Source organism: Myotis lucifugus, unplaced genomic scaffold, assembly GCF_000147115.1.
Source record: "Myotis lucifugus unplaced genomic scaffold, Myoluc2.0 scaffold_79, whole genome shotgun sequence".
Taxonomy (NCBI): Eukaryota; Metazoa; Chordata; class Mammalia; order Chiroptera; family Vespertilionidae; genus Myotis; species Myotis lucifugus.
Window position 1 is genome coordinate 849,476 of NW_005871127.1, and position 18,733 is coordinate 868,208.

At 36.7% G+C, this 18,733-nt stretch overlaps 1 protein-coding gene across 9 annotated transcripts in view; it reads left to right on the plus strand.

Moving 5' to 3' along the window:
• NFIB (nuclear factor I B) overlaps positions 1-18,733 on the plus strand; it is a 225,425-nt gene that overhangs the window by 175,098 nt on the left and 31,594 nt on the right. For 4 of the 9 annotated variants that reach the window (XM_006090687.3, XM_014457551.2, XM_014457550.2 and 1 more), the window contains exons 7-10: positions 7,916-8,050; positions 10,351-10,535; positions 14,594-14,759; positions 17,877-17,959. In XM_006090687.3, coding sequence (XP_006090749.1) covers positions 7,916-8,050; positions 10,351-10,535; positions 14,594-14,759; positions 17,877-17,959 — 569 coding nt within the window. The remainder of the gene's footprint in view (positions 1-7,915; positions 8,051-10,350; positions 10,536-14,593; positions 14,760-17,876; positions 17,960-18,733) is intronic. The other 5 variants (XM_006090689.3, XM_006090691.3, XM_023755551.1 and 2 more) reach the window with 2 other exon arrangements.

Sequence of the window (18,733 nt, forward strand, 5' to 3'; positions counted from 1 at the left end):
GGTTTTCACTCTCAGTGTTTTGTGTTGCTTGGCAGAGTCTCAGGGAGGTAATGGATGTGCTGACCACCGTTGCCATCATCCAACAATGAGTTTGGTCTCTGTCTCTGAAGAACTCTTCTACGTCCCGAGTTTTTGTAAATCTGTAAAACTTTTTAAAACTATCAAAAATCTAAAACGTCTGAAAAGAAAGAAACCTAGGAAACTAGAAGAGGTATTAACTTAGTAAGACTAGTCAATATGATATATTCTTGGCAAGTCCCAGTCACTGGACTGTCTCTATGCTAAATGCTCTCACATGTGCACTTTTGCTCCTTGGTCTATATCAGTGATGGCGAACCTATGACACGCGTGTCAGAGGTGACATGTGAACTCATTTTTTTGGTTGATTTTTCTTTGTTAAATGGCATTTAAATATATAAAATAAATATAAAAAATATAAATCTTTGTTTTACTATGGTTGCAAATATCAAAAAATTTCTATATGTGACACGGCACCAGGGTTAAGTTAGGGTTTTTCAAAATGCTGACACGCCGAGCTCAAAAGGTTCGCCATCACTGGTCAATATCATGCTCTCACCGAAGGGGCAAAGGTCGCAGAAGTTCCCCTACTGTTTTCATTGCACCTTGGGCTTTCTTCTGCCAAAATGAATCCAGTGACATCTTGTAAGCAGCTTGATGATGTCAAGAGGAAAGAGAATATTCTAAACTATGATTATAGCTTTTTAAGCACTTCGTAATAAAAGATACTTTAAAGAATTGGAAAAGTAAGAGAAGCCAGCAAATGGCGGCTTGTACGTATAAGGGCTCATTTATACTTGCTTACATGTATGGCATGTAAATAAGAAAGACAAGTAAGACATATGTGAAAGGATTGAACTTTATCACATGTTGAGGCAATTCACTTCTTTGTTAAACAGATAAAAATACATTTTCTAAAGCACAGGAATGGTCCAGTTCATATATTTTAATTTATTGTTAAGCTATGCTAAAAATAATGGCTTCCAAAAATTCAAGAATTCTTGTGTGCTCCTCCATAATTGATTTGAAATAGCTGTGTACTGTAAGTGTCCTTGCAGTGAAGAATAGAAATTTAAAAAAAAAAGAAAATGATGTATTTTTTATGGGTAGTCTATAGAAATGCGATTTGTAACCTTAATCTATTCAAGCATATTGAAAAAGCTAACATATTGCTCTGCTCTATGTTAAAAACAAGCAGGTGTCCCAGGCAGGCAGGTGTTAAGGTGGCTGTTTGAGCTTGCCCTCAATCACTAGTTGACTTCAGTGAAGGTCTCCTAACAGGTGTCTAACTGACTGGAGTGCCATGTGACATTTATCCCGGGAGCGACTCGGATGACAGCCTGCTACAGACTGAGGAAGGGGTCTTTGCTTTGATGAAGAAATTGCCAAAACTCATGTCTCATTAGTGTTTCCTAAGGTTCTTTGGAAGTGAACAACAGTTTAATTAAGGGCTGACGTAAACACGTTTCTGCACCCTTTCCCTGCAGCATTTTATCACATTAGAATTGATCAAAATTGTTGCCTTGGGCTGACTCGAACAGATATACATCTGGAGCACCATTTGTGCAAGCTGCCGATGAGTCGGGTACATACGCTGAGCTTCACAGCCACTCTCTTCCTTTGTAGATGCGATTACCTTGTTGGGAGATGAGTCGATCTAACTATTTTTTTTTCTTCAGCCTTGATCTCTTTGAAGTGATGCTGTGAGATGAATGACACATCAGGGCTTAGGATGTATATAAATCACAGTGCCAAAAAAATTATAGTAGAGCTAGGAAAAATTACGTGATAATTTGATTTTGCAAAATACTTTTTTAAAGGTGTGCTTCAGTCTAAACGAATCAGCTCAGCTTATATGAGGAGCCTAGTTGAACTTTTTCTTGCATGGTGATTTTTTATTATGCATTGAACTGTACAGTTGGTTTCTAAAGCCATCCCTGATTTTTTAATTATCAATATAAGTATAGGTGTAGGCACTGAAGATGAATACTATCAGTGTAAATGTTTCTTTTTTTAAGAGTAGCCTTTCTCCTCTTCTGTCATTAAGAAGAATTCTTTCTGTACTCTAATATTATCATGATTGCAATTATTTAATGCATTTTTATATTTAACGTCTATCCTCTCTGCTGAACTGTGAGCATCACCAGGAAAGGAGCAGGTGGTCTTATTTCACATCTTGAACTTTATGCCTCTCCATAGTTTGTCACACTTACTAGAAACGCACTGACTGATTTTGTTTTCTCTCTGCTTTCCATGCAGTGATTTCTCGTCTGGTGGTATCTATTCATGCAACATGCATTTTAACATATATTGACCATGGTTATTTCACTCATCCACATCAGTTATCATTCTGCCGTGCAGCCTCATCAACATGCAAGATATTCTAAAATAAACTGTCTAGACACTGAGTCTGCTCTACCTCTTCTATCTTCTTTCAATCCTGGATTTCTAAAAAGTCTTTCCATGTTCTTAGCCTGTTCTTCCAGCATGCACATATGTTTGTGTCTTTGATAAAATTATCTTCTGTAGGATCAAGCATTAGTCAACTTTACATATATATATATATATATATATATATATATATATATATATATATATATGTTAAACAAGTACAAAATAATAATGAAAATGCCATCGAGTGATGTAAGACACAAACACGTAAGACACAAACACAAGACCATTCCTGAGATCTAGACCTCCCAAGTTTACGTATGGAGAAAATGAGTCTTGTTGGTTCAGTGGTTGTTGGTTCAGTGGATAAAATATTGTTTTGTAACTAGAATAAGAGGGTAAAGAGACATATAATTTTTAGCTGGAGGGAATGTCATATGCAAGGAAAGGGACAGAGTAAGAAGCACATTCCTCCTGGTTCCTTCCTCCCCCAGGAGGTCATAAGCAAATTCGTTTAGCTAAAGTTTAAGTAATATGGAACAATGAGGAAAAACTTACATAAAAATGTGGCTCAGTGGTTGAGCATCGACCTATGAACCAGGAGCTCACGGTTTCATCCCCAGTCAGGGAACATGCCTGGATTGCGTGCTCAATCCCCAGTGTGGGGCATGCAGGAGGCAGCCGATCAATGATTATCTCTCATCATTGATGTTTCTCTTTCTTTCTCTCTCTGTCTGTTTCTCTCTCTCCCTTCCTCTCTGAAATCAATAAAAATGTATTTAAAAAATGCAGGGCCATGGTAGATCTTAAAATGAGGAAGATAATTTGAAGGAGAGGATTTCAGTAACTGTGTCTATAATGAACCATGATGAGGAAAACCTGGGAGGGGAGTTGGAAGAAAATTCTTGACTCAGACAAGTACACACGGCCTAGTGGGAGCTGCAAAGACAGAAAAAAAAATACAGCTTTTGGAACGTGTTTTCTTCTAAAATGAATTCATTTGTAAATTGTTACTTTCTAAATCATATTAAATTTCTTGCTCTGATTTCAAGCCCTCCCTGGCCTTTGCTTCTTTCCCATCAGCCACCAGTAACTCCTGTCTCCTTCCCACCAGCAGACGCACCAGCTAATCTTTTTCTTATCATCTTGCCTCTCCTTCAGCTTCCTTATTTCATGTATTATTCAACTTATACATTATAATGTATTTGTTATTATTCAACTTCTTATATATTTATATATTATTCAGCTTCATTATTATCCAACTTGTTTTCAACCTAATCTTTTTATGTATTATTCTTCCTGTTCAGGGGACAATGGATTGTGGAAAGCATGACATTTGTTTTTCTTCACAGAAAGGTCACTTAAAACCCTCTCTCCTATATATTTATTCCTCAAACATTTTTTCCTATAGCATATGAGTGCATTAAAAATAGAAACGATATCATTTTTCAGTTTGGCATGAGGTCTATTAGACTGCAGACATTCAAAATAAAATTAAAATCAAAACAATACTGGTTTGATTTATGATTAAAATGTAATAGCTAGAAACTCTACCCATATTTCTCTCAGATAATTGACCTTTTATTTTTATTCCCTCTTCTGCCCAGAAAGTTTTTTTTTTTTCGTTGAGGGGAGGGTTTAATTTGTGTCCTCCAAAGTACTTAGCATAGTGACTTGAACGTTCTGTGCACCAGTATATCTTTACTGACTAATGGGCTCCAAATTAATTTTATTTAATGGGGAAACAAAGGCAGTTAAGTCTACTTTCTAATACTATCATTCTTTATTGTTTTTTTAAAAATTGTTTCAGTCTGGCCAGTGGACCTTCTCATTATTATTTTTATTATGGCAAGTTCATTTTTTTTTTGTTTAAGGAGGAGATGGTCCGTAGTCCCGTTTACACATGGAGAATGACTTTTATTCTGTTTCTGCTGCATTCGCCTCTATAATTTCCCTATGTGTTCTGAACATGAAGGTGCATACCGAAAAGAGAACCAGAAATATAAATTGACCTGTAATAATTACTTAATACAAGAAAGTGTATCATTTTGACTAAGAAAACGCGAAGGCTTTATTTTTCAAAAATTACATATCCGCCAATATTAAATTTCTGTACAAACGCCCTTGATTTATGTGCCCTTTACGAAAAGATACTAGTACATATGTGAATTTGGCTGGGTTTAATAAAAATTCTGATAGAGTTGCAGTAGCAATAGCTTTGATTGATCTTCTCCAGAAATGACATAACTGAAATGAAACTTATCTGCTTCCCAAGCTTTGGTCATATTTAGTTGTTTTTAAATGTACAGAAAATGCTTTATTATTTACACAAGGGACCAAGATATATAGTGAATGCTTTATTATTTACATGAGGGAGTCTAGAAACTGATTTACATAAGTTAATTTTATTTGAAATGTTTATTTAAGCACAGGTAAAACAATAGAAAGTTACCAGGTTTTTTTTCTAAGAGTTAATTTTAAATAAAAATTTGGGAGTGAAACTTATTACATCTTCTATACATAAAGTAAAGGGATGAAATGGAGGTTTTTCAACCTCAAACAGTGTATATGCCTATGATTACCTTCGATCTGGTCAAAACGCATATTTTTGTAGTGTTACCTTTTAAAACCACATAGCTATTTTTGGCATTTTGAAAGTAAGTTAGCTGAAATGAAATTTCTTTATTTTTAAATGATTTTTAAATTTTCTCCCTTTTTTTTGTAACAGCACTTAATTGCTATAGTTTCATTAACAATTTCTTTTTGTTGTTGTTTTTTCTTTTTCACTCAGATGTAAGAAAATGGTTCACTTTCTCTTCAAAGTTCTAATAGGTTAGTGACAGCCAGTTAGTCACAGATTGTAGCTTATGGCTACAAATGCACCCGTCAGTTTTTGTAGACTGTGATCTCTGCTGTTTTCACAGTGGCACATCCACTGTTTAATTTCCAGCAGCATATCCATTCTTTAACTTTCAGTGTGCCGAAAACACATATTTAACTGTATTAGATGTCTGTACCAGAGTTTAGGTAATTTTTCAGATGATAAAACATATGATATTAGTTTCTTATACTAATAGTACATACCATGTAGTCTCCTTCTTTCATGAAAAAATGTATTAATTAAAAATGCATATTATATGAATATATAATGTGTGATGAAATTTTGGGGTTTATTCTTATAATAAAAGTTTATTTTTTTAGAGATACAAACTGAAATATTTATAGGTGAAATTATATGATTCCTAAGAATTGCTTTAAAGTAATACAGGGAGAGAAGATACGTGGAGTAAAGGTAAAATAAGATTGGCTATGAGTTGCTAACTGAAGCGGGTGGTGACTACATGAGTATCCATTACTGTTCTACTGTGTATGTATTGAAATTTTTGATAATAAAAGTATAAGTTTTATAACTTATATGATTTTTAGACTATTTTACTGTAAATTTATAATGTTGATAAAAATCAACACTATTCCAGGTATTGAAAACAGGGCCCATATCTCTGACCAACTGGAGTTTTCTCTTGAATTTCTTAATTTAATTAAATGCTTAATGTAATTTTCATTCACCTAAGATGATGACCTTCTACATCAGTTATTAATTGAATTGGGTTAATTCTGTTTCATTATCTATGACAGCGGTTTTCAAACTTTTTCATCTCATGGCACACATAAGCTAATTACTAAAATTCCTCAGCACACCAAATAATTTATTTTTTGTCTATCTGACAAAAAAAAGTAGGTATATATAGTTTTGATTCATTCACACGGGATGGCTACTGTTGTATTGGTTGTTGTCATTTTTTATTTGACAATCTGAGGGAAAAGAGGTCAGTGCCCCTGACTAAATAGTCAGGTATTGCATGTTTTAACAATTCTTGAGGCACATGGATTGAAAATAGCTGATCTATGGCATTAGCTCTGTCGCCACTCTAATTTCAAGTTTTCAAGATCTGTCTTTGGGCAGCATTAAATATCTGTGGAATGAGTGAGTGATTGAATGAATGCATCCCTGAATACTTCTCCTAATATGGCACCTTTTACACTGTTCTGTAATTCCGTTTCGCTCGTCCATAGCCCCTCACTAATAGTAGAATCTACTCTGTTTCTACTATTAGATCCTCAGCAACTAGCACAGTGTCTGGAATGAATTAGTCCTTCAATAAATATTTATGAATGGAAATATTAATTAATCTATCTTCTTACACGGTCTCCATGATTGCTATCTCCATTTTGGCTAATTCATTCTCCATGTAGTTTCTGGACAGATTGCTCTAAGCCCTCAATGTGATCATAGCTCACCCATTAATAGCTTTCCCTCATCAGGGTAAGCATTTCAGACATTTATATACAAAACCCATGGCCCCTTAGCATGTGGCTCTTGCCAGCGGCTCGCTTCCTTCCTTCATCTCTGTACTTCACCTCACAGACTCTCTGTACTCCTTACATGTTTTATGACCCCCTTCCTCAGAACATTGCTTCTCTCTGAGTATGTCATCCCCATCCACATTTTAAAAAAATGTTTTTATTGATTTCAGAGAGGAAGGGAGAGGGAGAGATAGAAACATCAATAATGAGAGAGAATCATTGATCAGCTGCCTCCTGCATGCCCCCCACGGGGAATCGAGCCCACAACTCGGGCATGCGCCCTGACCTGGAATCGAACTGTGACCTCCTGGTTCATAGGTCAACGCTCAACCACTGAGCCACTCCGGCTGGACCTCACCCACATTTTAAGCCTGGTGCCACTGGGGTGCGTTTTCTAAGCTGGGGAGGCTCAGGTGATCACTGCCCTGTGCAGGGGGGCTGGAGAAGTAGTCACAAGCACACCTCTGCTCTCAACACACTGACTCCCTCTGAACTGCTGACCACCGTTTCCTTCCTTTCATTTTTCTCTCCATGGACACTGAGTATCCCTCCAGCAGCCGTTGCTTTTTTTTCCCCCTTAACATCCTTGCTTTACTTGGCAAAGAGAGGAACCCAATAAATATTTGCAGAATGAGCAAATGAAGGAATTTTTTTTTTTGCTATACAAGTAATGAGTTTTCCATAAAAGATGTTAAATCAATAATATACTTACCAGTGCACCCAAAGGTTGTTTCTCACATTTGCACCAGGTTTGCCTCTATTTTTTTCCACAGTGTAGTCAGCAAGTGAGAAGACAAACCCCTGAATCGTATAAATCTAAGAATAAAATGCTGAGGTTAAAAAAGACCTTGAAGTGAACCAAGGGGCCAATGGAAACATGATCTTTAGTTTTTCAGAAGTTCAAGATTCGCTTATGAGTAGGAGTCATTCTGGTGATAATTCTAAGGAGGCAATGGAGATAGTTTCTGACACATATCCCAAAGCTCCAACATAACTGGACCTTTGACCCTCAATATATACTTTGTAAAAGAGCCAAACTCACAAAAACAATAACATGTTGGGAGTTAGATCTTTTGTGTTAAGATGAGCCTTGTAGCGTAAGAAAGTCCTGACGCGTGGGTTTTCCCCTCTTCCTTTGCAGATATGTCGTCTCCGACTACTATGAAGAAGCCTGAAAAGCCATTGTTCAGCTCTACATCTCCACAGGATTCTTCCCCAAGGTTGAGCACTTTCCCCCAGCACCATCACCCCGGGATACCTGGAGTTGCACACAGTGGTGAGGAGTTTCAAGCATAGAGGAGAAGCCTCCCTTTTATTTGCAGAACCCCAAACCCTCAGGGATGGAGCCCAGTTTTTTATTATAGCCGTGTGGTGGCCATATTTTCTCAACCAAAAGAAGGAGGGTCATAATCCAATCAAATATTTTTTTTCTTATCAATATGTGAGGAAAGATGGTCAAAGCCATACAGTTAAATAACATTTATCTAAGTATCTGTCGCTTGCCTTTATTGGAAAGACTATCATGACAAGAAATTAGAAAGTATGGGGTACATGGTTATCTTCACTGTAGCTTCAGGGTCGGTCTTAATTGTATGTATTTTACCAAGAAAAAGATGTGATTTCAATTTGTTGCTGAGTTTAGAGTATTTTCAGAGGCATTAAGACATACAGGTGCTATTTCTCTCTATATTATTTTCTACATGAGAGTCAGTATTTATTTATTTGGGAATGAAATTAATCAGGAAAAATAAAAGAGACACTTTGACAATTATTGTATATGCACAGACTCTTTCTGTGAGTTAATACACTTGATGTTACATCTAATTTAAAGACTTCCTAATTTAAATAGGAAAAGTAATCCAATATTTTATATCTGCACTTTAAGGACCAGTTAATATTAAATCACCTTTAATATTAAAAATGAGATATAAATAATAATCAATATAAATAAGCAGTGGCCTTCAAGTTTGTGTACAGACATGAGTGAAGACCATGGTTAAACCGAGCTGAGATTAAGAGCACTTCGACACGAAGTGAAAAGATGTCCAGTCTAATTTAGGTGTATTTCCTTACATTATACTTTCAAAAGTGTATACTTCTTAAAGTGATATTTTAATGAGTTTTAGGAACTATGTACATATTCTCTACAATGCTTCCCTTTGGTGGAGGATGCTCAGACTTTGGTGTGTGGGGAGATTACACAGGCCCTTGTTTTCAGTGCCCTTTCTGGTGCCTCCCCCCCCCCTGCCCCCCGCCCCCGGAAATCCTCATCTGGAAGGTCTGGAGTCAGGCCCAGTAACCTTCATTGTAACAACAATGTAGAAGCTTCTGAGTGCCCTGGACATTACTGGGGAAGATAAGCAATATCCCTTAAAATGTTCTTTTTTAAAATTTTTTTGCACATAATTACAAAGTCAGAGGTAACTTATTCCAGATGATTTTCATTTATAGGTCATGGAAAGAATTTATTTTTTCATATTGTTTGCTACATTGTCTCATAAAACACTAAACATTTTTCATATGTGATTTCCTATGGTTTGGATCGAAATATTAAATAGAAACAGATATTGAATCTTCACTTCTACATACATTATACTGGTTGGTACTCTTAATTTGTACTTACGTGATTGTTTCCCTCAACATTATAGAGATAATGATCATGCGATTATATTCTTTTCCCATTTTTCAAGCTTAAGGCTTATATTTCAGAAGCTAAACAATAAATTGTGGTCATACTAATGTTGAAAAGTTACAGTACAGTTACACATGGCCCACATTGCATGTTTTACATATTATTTCCCTTTATAAAATATGTGATTTATGGGTAAATTTATGTCTCTATGAAAGTATAAATTCACATTTCTGTGGGTCTTATTCTTGGTCTTATCTTAATATATTTTAAGCTACATGTTGTAAAAATTAGAGTGGGAAGAAAAATATTTAAAGTATAGGGCTTCTTTTGGTTATGAAAGAAACATTTTTATTAGGCGAAAGAGTTCCCAGGCTCTATATTCAAATATTCATAAGTACTTATACAATGATTGGGTCATTATTCAAGACATAATTGTTTATTAATTATGGGTTTTCATTTTAGTCAACTACCAGCTAGGATGCATAGAGAAAGTATGCATTCAAATTGGATTACACTTCTGTTTTGAATTTTGGTAGAAAATTATGGATCCCTTGCCCTCTAATTGATGCTATGACTTGGTCTGGACTTATATAAGACAAAGACTTCCTAACCAAAATTGTGCTCTCATGGGGAATAACTTTGCTTAAAGAAATGTTTTACGAAGTATTGGCTTAACCTATGAAAGAGAAACTTCTTTTTAAATCATTCATAGATCTAGAAAGCAAGATTGTGAATTCCCGATAGTGAGGGCTCTGTCTGTGTATGCTTAGCAGTACTGGCATTCAGAATAAAAGACTAACTGCTATTTTAGGAGAGTTTGGTTAAATCGTGGTGGGGAAATGAATAGCTATCATTTTTATCGTTTCACAGCATTCTTTAGGATCACTACGGAGCATTAAAGAAAACAGCTAACGAGTCTGTCTTTCCTTTTCTGTCTTCTACAGTCATCTCAACTCGAACTCCACCTCCACCCTCACCGTTGCCATTTCCAACACAAGCTATTCTCCCTCCAGCCCCATCGAGCTACTTTTCTCATCCAACAATCAGATATCCTCCCCACCTGAATCCTCAGGATACTCTGAAGAACTATGTACCTTCTTATGATCCATCCAGTCCGCAAACCAGCCAGGTAAAAATGAGAGAGGAACTAAGATTAGAGCCTTAAGGGAGATGGAGCAGGTCTAAGACGTGGCGCTCACCCGGACAGTTATGTCTGGCAGAACAACAAGCTTTTGCAATCCATCTTCAGGAAGTGTCTTGGTGACGCAATACGTTTTTATTTAAAGGTGGCTGAATGACAGGTAGGAAGTGTGTTGCTCCAAAGGGGCACATTTGTGAAGATGTTTTTTGGTTTGATGTTTTGGGATTTTTATTGACTGAAGAGAAAGCTTATGCAGAAAGTACATTGACAAAAAAGCTCTGAGCTGGCGTTCACACCTCTAAAATACCTGGCTGACACAGAGGCAAAGTGCTTATTCCAGGCAGGAGCAAGGTATGCGCTAAAATAAACACACACAAAAGAACTTACAGTTGTATTCATAGACTAACTATTAGGTATTAAAATAAGCTTTGGTAATGTAAACATTCTCAGTGTTTGATGACTGCTTGAATAGTCTTTGCACAGACACGACTGCATTTAATAATGAGTGACATTACCAGAAGTGTCTTTTTTTTTTTTTTGTAAACATTGTGCAGTGGTTTTAGGGATTCATTGTATGAGTGTAGTGACTCATGTGCCTTCCTCACTTCCTAAACATGTGGTTTCTTCTATGAGCCGTTGCTTCATAGAAATTTGGTATAAGAACATTTTCCACAGTCAAGTAAACAGTCTTTGTGCCAAAGTTGGGTCTGTCAATAATCGCAATATCCCAAATCTGTAATGCGATGCCGATCATATGGTCTGGTGTTTAGCTTTGCTGCTTTACCCTGAAGACTCCTTATTATACCTTTTAATGCTCTGAGGGATTTTCATAAGCATCCTGTTATTAATGCTTAAATATCCTGTCCAAATCTTAAAATGCCACTAAGTAGTATGTGCATATTGATTTATATTTAACAAAGAAAGATCTAAAAAAATATCTTTAGACTTAATTTAATGGTTAAAATGAAGCAAAATGTTCCTTTCTGAATGTTTTATTTTGAATAAGAACATGACCAGCACCATTGGGGTTACTTAAAAAGTTACCTGTTCTTTATCTCCATTGTCTAATAATACTAAGCTAAGTATACCATTCTCAAATTTTAAACTTGAAGTTAAACTATTTGTATTTTAGAAGAAAATGTCCAAATCTTGTGACACTTTTAATGATGGTCATACTACTTACTAAGTAACACAGTGGGATCTTAGTATATTAGTTCAGAAATAAAATTTACTGTTAGAGCATGGATCCAAAGTCTCAGTTCCATAGAGCCTTCTGCTAGACTCAGCTGGGAACAGTGCACACAAGGTCTGATTTTAATTTGTGTAGAATTTCCATGAATAACAAAGTCTAATTAAGACATCCATTAAAAGTCCTTAACGTTAATTCAGTGTGGAAAATCTTAGAGTTCCATTGGATTTTTTTTTTAAACTGATGTCTTAATTAGGCGCTGTTAGGGGAAAAATTATGCAAATTAAAATCAGGCCCTTAGTGTCACGCATTTCTTTAATTATTCAGTGCTTGTTTTACGTATATTTCAATTTCTTTATAAGTTAAGAGAGCATTTTAGGTGATAATCTGCCTTTATTGTTCTCAGTTTTTCTTCATATTTTCAAGGTAAAGATCCAGCTTCTAAGAGAAGCATCTTACTCTCATCTCAATTAACAACAACAAAAAAAAAAACCCCTCTCAGGATTTTGTATAATAGGAGCAGTGGACTAAGTAGGATAATCCTTTCCTAATGCTGTTCAAGTTCATCTTCAGATGAGATGTCTTTTCATATCTACAGTATGAAAGTTCATCTATTAGCGGCATTAAAAGAAAAGCTTTGTAGTCTAGCTTTATCTGTTTGAACTAGTAGAAGACTGAAAAGAAATAACCCTCTCATTCTTCTAACCCGAAGTTTTAGAAAGTTGACTGTGTTGGCTTGGGAATTCTTTCTTTGTCGCTTTTACTATTATTTTTAAATGGAACGTCTGTTGGTTCCTGTCAATTGAACTTCAGTAGACAGAGCTTGCAGAACGGGCAAGGTGATGTATTCTGTCACAGCCTTCCCTTGACCTTATTGTCATTCTTCTGTCCCTCGCTCTCAAGTAGGTACTTCCCAACTGGGCTGGTGAACGCAGTATCCAGAAATGCTTTTTACCACTGAAAGTACCAGCAGTGATAAAGTGAGACTGTTCTTTCTTGAGGGAGATATATAAAGCAGGCTTTTGCAGTGTTCAGAATACCAGAAGTTGACGGTCTGCTTTAGAAACAAACTTTCCCCTTGAAAGGAAAGATGGATCTTTATAATAAACAGCAGATTTTTTTTGAAGGGACATTATATCTGCTTTGATGTTTAACTCCATCTCAAAACCAGTTAATTTACATTTCAAAATGACTCTTGATATTAACCTTTGTAGCTCTAAAAATGAAAAAAAAAAGAGTACTTGTTCACCTGTAGTCACGTCCTCCATCTGAGTATCTTCCAACACTGCACTGGTTTTAAGTCAAGCGACTGAGATGCCCTGTCCTCCCCATAGCAATTTGAAGGTTAATTACATTGCTGCTGCACCAATTAGAGTGAGACAGTCATGCTATTTAATGGAATATTTTAAATAAAATTAGTTTAAATATATGTCTCATCGGCTTTCGTAGGGGGGAAACTATGGTCAGTTTTCCTGACACAAAGTTAAATACTCAAAATTACTCATGGTGAATAGTCAGGATATTCGAGTTCATTTTTTGTGTGGAATAAATAATATGACCTCTGAGGAACCCAACCAAAGCCCTAGTTCATGTCTCTGAGTTCCAGTTCTTAAATGTTATGAGCTCTTCCTCTTTTTCTCTAAAATGTCTACTTGTAACTTACATGCAGGTATTTAGATAAATATTCTGCTTCATTGCCTTCTTTGCTTTTAGCAGTGCAGATTATTAAGACTGACTATTTGTAGAGAATACCCTCATAGCAAATTGTTATGTATACTATGCAGTGGAGAATTCCAAAATGAATGTTAATTAAAAACAGCATTCTCTGTCTAGAAAAATACATCCAAGTATTTCTTCAAACAGTGTACCTTTAGGATTTTGTCTTCTACCACAGATACTATTTTTGTACCCAGGGCTAAAGCACAGATAATAATATCTTTTCTGTCATTGCCCTGGGGATTTTCTCAGTTAATTCCCACAAATGTCAACAATACATGTTTTGTGTAACTCTCCATGCCCAACAATGGAAGAGTAACTCAAATAACAGAGTATATTTGGTTGCCACCTCTGCTTGACTTCAGCGCATTTTAATTTACTATGGAAAGCTTTTATTTGAAGGTACAAGGCCAGGCCTAGCTCAGCATTTTATATCATTGTGTGGATCTGAAATTTTAAATGCTCTAAATATCATTCTACCTGCTTGTATTTTTGTAAATCATCAAAAGTTGAGTGGAGATCCTAGAATCTAAATTGCCTGGTGTGTGTGTGTGTGTGTGTGTGTGTGTGTGTGTGTGTGTGTCTGAGTGTAACTGTGTGTGAGCAAGAACTAGAGGTTTTGTATGCAGAAGAATGGGCCTTGACTATACATGATAGAAATTACTCAGTTTGATGTGTTAGCCTAGATATTCTTGTCTTCCTTGTATCAGTGATATTATTATTTAGGTGAAAATTGTGTTCTGAAAGCCCAAACTTGTGTAGAAGATGAGGGGCAGAGAAGCACTGGTTCTGATTTGCACTAGCTCAGTAAGGACTTCCAGTTCAGCCTTGGGCTAAGCATTGAAAGTCTCAACTTGAGCTTCCCGGACTGCTAAAGGAAGGTCAGTTCTACCTGGCTCTCGGGAGTGTTGTAAAGACAGTTAACCTACATAAAGTGCTTTGAAGTGAAGACTTTTAAATGCTGCTGCTTCGTATTACTACTAACCATTGGCCGACCTCTTGGACGCAGACTTGGAGGGCGTGTGTGGCGATTACACAACAGTGTGCAGGGTCCACTCGGCCGAGTGTGCTGAGTGCCGTTGTTGGACACCGTGACTGCCTTTTGGATTGTTTCACCCGGCATTCTGTTTTTGTTTTGTAGCCTAACAGCAGTGGTCAAGTGGTAGGGAAAGTGCCTGGCCATTTCACTCCTGTCTTGGCACCCTCTCCCCATCCCAGTGCAGTGCGACCTGTGACCCTGACCATGACAGATACTAAACCCATCACTACATCCACTGAAGGTGAGGCAGCTTCACCTACAGCGACCAGTAAGTATTTCTGTAGGAAATGAGAAATGTCCATCAGAGGCACCATTGGATACCTGATCCAAGGTGGGAAATACGGCAACTTTTCCAGCTACCCAACCGGATGGAGATTTCTCATTTACACGGAACCAGCAGGCATGTACGTGGCTTGGCAATCACACGCTCTCTCTTATCAAATTTAAGCCAGTGCATCAGATTTGAGAAGGGAGAAGCTTAATTGTTTGAGTAAATAGCTATAACAAAAAAGAATAAGTCATGCCTGCTTGTTCAAGGTTTACATCGAAAATGCACTGATAACATAACGCAGTGTACAAGGTTTTTTTTTTTATCACCCAAAGAGAGATTAGATAAGTGTTACTCATTGGAGCATTCCTATAGGAATCAAGCCCCTTCATACGGCAGACTGAATCAGTGCCTCTGTAAGATAATTGCATGTTTACATTACTGTAGGTTATGTCATTGTGAGAAACGGTCACACACTGTTGGGTGCCGAAAACATCTCAAAGCTTAGTATTAGGCACATGTAAGCTACCTGCACTTTCTTTGCACTCAAAAAAATTAAAATTTTTTTGAATCTATCATAATACATCAGGTCTAAGTTTTTTAGCATGGTCTTAACATTTTAAATGTCAGAGAGTTACCCAGTGAGCTTACATAGCATATACCAGTAGCTCAAATGATTCCTTTGCTGCTTTGCATGGAATACTCACAAATACACAAGGAATTATTGCAGTTTTTCAATTGGCTTTACCCAAACTGGCAGCTTCCTAGACTTGGAGCTTCTGTGCACAGATTGGTAGAATGGAAGGGATAAAGTTCCAGTCAGGAGGAATTAGCAAGTTCCTCGTCAGTTACACGTGCCATATCTTAAACTCAGAGCTTCTTACCTAGAACAAGAAAATGCCCATTTTCTTGTTCTAGTTGGCTCTGGAAATTTCTGTGTGAAATTACAGAGCCAACTAGAGGCACCACTGGCTCTTTCTTCTTCTGCCATTGGAAAATCTTTTCTTTTTTTAATGGTTTCTGAAACCTAGGAAGGAACCTACAAGAAAATTGAACAATACTTTGAGTCTCCAGTGAATTCAGCATTTCTTTCTCAAAATTCATGAGGCCCCAGAAACTAATAAGTCCATATAGGCTTATAATTCTCATCAATAATAATTAAATGATTAGTAACTGGTTTGTTGGTAGAGAATCCTCCACTAGTGAACACTTTCCTGAATGTACAGATGGAGAGACCCAGTCAAGGAAAGCTCAATATTATTTTATTCTGAAGGTTAGCTGTGTATATTAAAGTCACTAGAATAATACATCCAGATTTTAAAAGTGGATGTTTTGGCCTCTTTGAACAAACAGGCCAGAAATTTAAATAAACAAAAATGGAAAACAAATATTTTTGTAAACGCATTTGGAAGAATATCACAGGATATAAATAATCAAAACTAAGTCCCAGAAACTTCTGGTACCTACTCGTACCAGAAGTAGGTATTATTAATATTATTGATATTAATAGATGAGATTCCAGGAACGACCAGACCCAAATGATTACAGCTCACTTATGGGAGTACAGTCAGCCTGTTTGTTAATTGATTGTTCTTATACTCACATATAGGTTGATCAAAAAAAGATTTGATTTGACTAATAAAATTACAAACTATTCAAAAGATGGCTCCACCAGTCTATTTTCCACTCTTGCATTAAAGAAGTAGAGTGTGATATTTTCCTTTCCTAGAAATAAATTGTATCTCCAGCTTCCCAGGCACCACTGACCCTGAGAAACTGGTCATTGAATTGATAAGTCGGTCCAGTTAAAGATAACACGGAGGCCAAGGAAACTTCCTTCTCATGGCTGAAAAGAACACAGCGCACAGGCTGGTGAGGCACGGCGGGCCCACTGTGCGTCAATCCAGAGACCTGGATACTCACCAGGGGCCACTGGCTTCATATGGCTGCCCTCACACGGCCCTTTATCCAGGAATAATTAAAAGGCGAATTGTGGGCATCTTCACTATTCAAAGAGTTGACCTAAAATGCCTCAATAGATCAAATTCTGCAGTCCTTCTAATGAATATGACAGAATGAAATATATTGGGGGTTTTTTAAAAGCCTTGTAAAAAGGAATGTCTGGATTCCTCATGAATCTGATGGTTTTTAAACCAAACATCTTAGTTTTTTTAAACCTATAAATGTAACATAAATGAAAATTTGGTTGTTCTTCTGTTCAACCTGACAGGGAGCAATGGGATTGCTGGAGATACATTAGTTCTTTCCTTGTGTAAAAGAAACAAAAATATTTAGGAATAGGCAGATTTTTGGGGGGACAATTCACTCTATACCAAATAGCACCTGTACAAAGAGTACTGCAAGGCGAGACTTCTAATTTAAGGAGTATTCGCCATATGTATTTATTATTTGGTGGCCATGTACTTACAAATTGCCATCAACTCCAGTCACAAGAAACAGATTTTTTGTGCTTATGGAAAATAGAGAATTAAAAAACCCACATTTCTATCAAACTTAAGATCATTTTCACATTAAAGGACATACTGAGCTAATTCATTCTGTATGATATAATAAAAATAAGCTTCTCCTTCACATTAGTAATGTTAGATTTTCTTTTTAGTGAGACTTTTAAGCAAGACGTTTTTCATCCTGTATCATGAGCACATCTACTTACATCCAATCATTAAAAGCTCTCACTCATTCCTGACAGATTTTCAGACTTCTTTTTACACTTACAATCAGCGATCAGCATCGATCATTCCATTATTAGACAATTAATACCTGGTGAAAAGGTCCGCCTAGGCCAAGAGCCCTCCCTTTAGCCAGTCCTCGGTTCTCTCGCAAGACTAGATGGAGCACATAAATGCGAGATGCCCATGCCAAATGATGGGATACAATTCACTAGGTAGATTTTTGGGGCAGGGGATAAAGTAATTGCTTGAGGTCAACTACCATCTCTTTTACATCACTCAGTGTTCACTCAGAAAGAAGAGAAATAGAGACACCTTTTTTTTTTTTGGTTGCAAGTCCCACTTCTCAGGGTTTCTTGTACATGGACAGGGTGTTCATTCTGATAGTTCACAATTTTTATCTTTGTTTTTGTTCTTCCTTAATCAGCCTACACAGCCTCAGGCACATCTCAAGCCAATCGATATGTGGGACTAAGCCCAAGAGACCCATCCTTCCTACATCAGCAACAGGTGGGCAAGTTTCACCCAGGTGTGACGGTGTAGCCATGCTTCCGCATTGGTGCTTTTCTCCATGCTCTCTCAGATCTGGACTCAGAACGGGGCTCACGGGGCTTCTGAGAAAGAAATTGATCATTTCACTTTCCAAATTATTTTCTCATTTATCCTTTGTTTCTTGCCTCTCTGAACAGGGTTTCTCAAATTGGCTCAATACCTTTTTCATCCCTGTAGGAATAACAGCATTTCAGCCAAATAGTAGTTTTCTTAGTCTTATTGGCTGTTGAGATAGCCTATAGTCTCCAAAGATAAAATTTAAAAGCTGATTCAAAAGCCAATTAGAGTAGAAGCAGTACACAATTTGTGTTTTCGAGCTCTTTCATATTTTCCAGATGTTTTACCCCTCATTTTGGTATTTTAGTCCAAGAAGATGAGTTATGAAGCTAAAATCTCAGGCGACACATCATTCCTATTTTAATAGGTTTAAATTGGTTTACTGATTTCAGATGTGATAAAACACTTTTTTTGTTCTGTTTTCTTACATCATTTATGTTTCAAGTAGCATTTTAAATTTCACATCTCATTAATGCTGTAAATTTAATGCAAATGAAGTGTTTACCCAGACTGTGAAAATATACAGCCAGGATTAATGGTGGCTTATAAACAAATTAGCCACAGTCAAAAGCATGGACCATACCCACACAGACATCCCACAATTCTAGTTACAGGATAACGGAAATAATTCTATCCACTTCAGAATTTAAATATATTTTATGATGCATATGTTTG